General features: G+C 42.5%; 1 protein-coding gene across 1 annotated transcript in view; it reads left to right on the forward strand.

The window, feature by feature from the left end:
- The window catches only part of PKNOX2 (PBX/knotted 1 homeobox 2), a 95,262-nt gene that overhangs the window by 63,531 nt on the left and 27,271 nt on the right, over window positions 1–4,460 (forward strand). Inside the window, exon 5 of the mRNA XM_015820251.1 lies at window positions 2,863–2,992. Within this exon, the coding sequence (XP_015675737.1) occupies window positions 2,863–2,992 (130 nt within the window). The remainder of the gene's footprint in view (window positions 1–2,862; window positions 2,993–4,460) is intronic.

Here is a 4,460-nt window from a genome sequence, read left to right on the forward strand (position 1 = left end):
TTCCGGCGGGTGCCTTACCTCCCTTGAGCTGGGCCAGCTGGTGGTCGGCCTGCTCCGTCTCTGCCGCTTGCCAGCTACGCCTCGGCCGGCGCAGGGGGCGGAACCACGCATGCGTGGCGCTCCCGGGCAGGGAAAGTCCTCGACTTACGACCGGTTGGGTAGTCCTCGACTTACGACCGGTTTAGTCCTCGACTTACGATCGGTTTAGTCCTCGACTTACGACCGGTTGGGGTCGCGGCATTAAAAAGGTTGAGAACCACTGCTCTAAGTGGTAATCTTTATTGAATATGGAGCTAGCAGGCTTAATATAAGCAATAGACATCTAAGTTATTCCCACAGTTTAAAAATCTTTTGCATTAGGAAATGCTAAGGCAGCTTAAAAGCATCCAGACTTTCAAAGACTTCCCAGTTTTTGAAGTTTTATATTTGGTTTCCATGAAAAACTGAATAGGCACGACTGTCTACTCATTCACTGAATTTTAAATTCATTCTGCAGATGTATTCACACTGATATCTAAAATATGAGTGCTTATTAAGGAACAGCACAAAATGATACAATACACTAAAGGTTTTATTTTGGGAGAGGCTTCTTTAAGCATGGCAAAACTCCTGCAGAAAATAGTTATTTTTGAAGTTTTGCTCCAAGAAAAATAACCCAGCTATTTGGAAGTTCTATGTAGTCAAAAATAGATATTTCTCATCATAAGAAAGGATTTAAAAGACTCCTGGATGCATGTTTTGCTTGCACTCACACTGCTTCATGGTTTCATTTTCACTCTGCAGACATTTTAAAGATCAGGTGCTTTTTGGAAAAATACCTTGGGACAGTTGTTTAGATTTATTTTTTTTAGATTTTTACCCCACCTTTTTTTCATATTCAACTCAAGGCGATGAACATACCTAATACTCTTATCTACTCCTATTTTTCCCACTCAACCAGTTCTCATTTTTAAGGCAAGATTAGAATTTACCATCTCCTGGTTTCTAGGCCAGCACCTTAAAAACTATACCAAACCAGCTCTCAGCTTCTAAATTATTTTTAATAGATTTGCAGAAGTTTCTGGTTCACAATTGCCTAACAATTCTTCTCCAGTTTAACTACTGAAAAAGTATTGCTGGAAAAAAAGACCAGAAAGAGATCTCTGTATAAAAGAGTTTGCAAGTTAAGGTTCTTATACCGATAACAAAATCCTAGGCTGAATACATGTTAACAGACATTGTTGATGCATGTTGGGTCACTAGCTATTATATTGCCTCTGACCCAGTTGATGGACTTCAGGCTATTTGTGATAAAAAATAACAAGCACCAAATAAATTCCTACAGCCAACCCACTGATAATGTCTGAAATAAATCAAAGTCATAATTGCACGTAGTTTCTTAAGCAGTGAATGTGGAAAGCATCAAAACTCCCATTTGTTAGTGGCAAGCCAAGATGTAATTTCTTAAATATCAGCACAGCGACAAGGCTCCAACTCTTCAGAATAGCAAGCCAGGATGGAAATAAAATGTTGTCTGCCCAATAATACATTAGTGAATATTACAAAGCAATAAGAAATTAGAAATTCAGCCCAACAGTGTTTCTGCTGAATTGCTTTGCGTATACATTTGCATTTTTCTGGATGCTGGAACGTTGTTTATTATATGTTGATCAGCATCCTCAAGAAAGTAATATTAGCTGTATGGATTTATTTAGATAGATAAGGCAAATATGTAATGAGCAATGAAAAGTATTAATTGCATGCTGACCTGTTAGCCCTCAAAATTGCAAGACTGTCTTCCTTAATAATTGAGTATTTCTGTTCTGCATCTATTCTGCTTTGGGGCTTTTCCACTGTCGCATACTGATAATGCCACCAGCTCACGGAAAAGAATGTCTCACTATAAATTTAGTTTGCCTTGGCAAAAGGCATGTCTTGCTGGCAAGGCTAGTGACAGCCAAGAAGAGCAGATGGCTTGTACGAAGTATTCAACAAGCCTGAAGGCTGAATTGCCAAAGTCATATTGTGGGGGCTCCGTTGAAATCCAAGTAATCAGAACTTTCTAAGAAGTTGAATGACTGATTGTGTATCAGGAAACCCAGCTTTTAAACAAGGATGCAGCAGACCCCACCATTCAAATTCTATTTTTCCATCTGTACAGATAGTCTTCAACTTACGACTGATCTCAAAATTGCTAAGCAAGATGGCCATAAACGGTCTTAACTCACTTTTTTTCAGCGCCCTTGTAACTTTGAATGGCCACTAAATGAACTGTTGTAACTCAAGGACTACCTGTATTTTATTTTCAAACATTTTTATCCCAGCTATGCATTGATAACACCGACAGCCAAATATTTTGAGCCTGTAAAAGTGTGCGGCTTTTCAAGTTCTCTCTCACCCGCTTTCCTTCTTCTACCTAGATGTATTTAATTTCCAAACTTACGACCTTCCCCAAATGCACAATCATTTTGAGTTGAGAATTGCACCACAAAATTGGAGTGGGGACTGTGCAAACTCCAAAGGATAATGGGGTCCTGATTTGCGTGGGTTTCTGAGTAGGCTGCTTCCGGAGGCAGCTGTGGCTTTATCAAGAAAAAGTGAGTGGATCTTGTCTAAGGATTGGATAAGATGTTTTTTTGCTCCTTATAAGTTATCAAATAGGCACTAGCCTCTTTTTGTGTCTCAGCTCATGCTATAAGCCTCAACATCAAACAGGAAATAAGGCAAATCCTACAGAAAAAAGGATGAGGATGATGATGGTCATACCCATCTTTGATTTCGTTTAAGAAGTCCTTAGCGCTGAAACATGATCTGTCATGGGCCGTGTATACGAAGTGTTTTTTGCAATTCTCTTTCCCATCCTTTTCTTCTTTCTCTCTGTAGGATATGTTGCAAAATTCTCCCAACTCCATGACAGCCATACCTGGCAACCCCCAAGGAATTGTGGTACCTGCCTCAGCACTGCAGCAAGGGAATATCTCCATGGCAACAGTCAACTCACAAGTTGTGTCAGGTGGGAGGCGTGGAGCATACGTCCGTCACCATGTTAGTTGCGTCTTTTGCATGCTTGGTATTTTTAACCCCCTTCCATAACCAGATTTGAACTATGCATAGTCTAGACAGAAATTGGAAATTGGTTAATGTGCACACATCTTCCTGTACCCTCATCTTCTCAATGAGGTTGTTCAGGGCTGGGACTTAATCTCCAAAAAGGTGGTTTGGGAGTGAAAATATTGCCTTCAGATATGCCTGCAAAGTGCTCCTATGAGTCCTGAATCACATTTTAGGGACGGGGTCTATTGCACTGCAAAGTCCCACATGTGCATAATTTCTCAGAATTTCTTCTCCAGAATTTCTCTCAATNACCATAAGTCTGGGGGTCCCCACCGCCACCCCGGCTATCACGTCGGCCAGCTCAGGCAGGGCTGTTGATACATAGCAGGGAGCCAGGTATATAATCAACAAGCCCACTTGCACCCCTTGCCCCCACTTCACAAAGAGCGACTCCACGCCGTCTATCTGAGGCACAGTGGTCTCCCTTGGACAAAGGCTCTCCCTTATAAGTCACGGAGAGCTTCATGCACAATTCCTTTTCTCCAGGGAAGAAGGCCTCCCAACAGCACAAGGAACTCTTTTTCTATCAGGGCAGCCTTTTTCAACCAGGGTTCCCTGTATACTGTTGGACCACATTTAATGCAGCATGTCTCCTTCTGAGATATGACGGAGCTCAAAATACAACAGCATCCGGTCATTAGGAAAGATTGCAGCAGTGGAAAACTTTGACCCCTCCAGATGCTTTGAACCTCAATTGTCATCCGTCTCATGAGCAAGGGAACTAGTAAGAGATGCTGAAAATTGCCATATAGCATCTTCCTCATGGTTGAAGGAACCAGTCCTCTATTACAATAAGAGAATAACCAAAGAATTGGAGGTCATCTAGTCCAACCCCCTGCTCAGGCAGGAAACCCTAGACCATTTTAGACAAACAGTTGTCCAATCTCTTATTAAAAACCTCCAACTTCTGAAGTCATTCCACTGATTAATTATTCTAAGTGTCTCAGGACATTTCTTAGTTCTAGGTTGGTTCTCTTCTAGTGGTAGATGGGTTTTCTTTCTCTTGGAGAAATGGATCTTAGATTATAATTCAAAGATAATTCATCCCTTGAATAACAAAGTTATTGTCTCGCAGATGTAAATACAGTAGCTGTACTAGCTAACCTCTAAGTCAGTGGTTCTCAACCTGTGGGTCGGGACCCCATTTGGGGTCGATCGACCATTTCATGGGGGTCGCCAAGCAAGGCTGTCCGCCATTTTTTTCCCCTTTTCCGGCGGGTGCCTTACCTCCCTTGAGCTGGGCCAGCTGGTGGTCGGCCTGCTCCGTCTCTGCCGCTTGCCAGCTACGCCTCGGCCGGCGCAGGGGGCGGAACCACGCATGCGTGGCGCTCCCGGGCAGGGAAAGTCCTCGACTTACGACCGGTTGG

This window comes from Protobothrops mucrosquamatus, unplaced genomic scaffold (genome assembly GCF_001527695.2).
Source record: "Protobothrops mucrosquamatus isolate PMUCROS unplaced genomic scaffold, P.Mucros_1.0 scaffold1099, whole genome shotgun sequence".
Lineage (NCBI taxonomy): Eukaryota > Metazoa > Chordata > Lepidosauria > Squamata > Viperidae > Protobothrops > Protobothrops mucrosquamatus.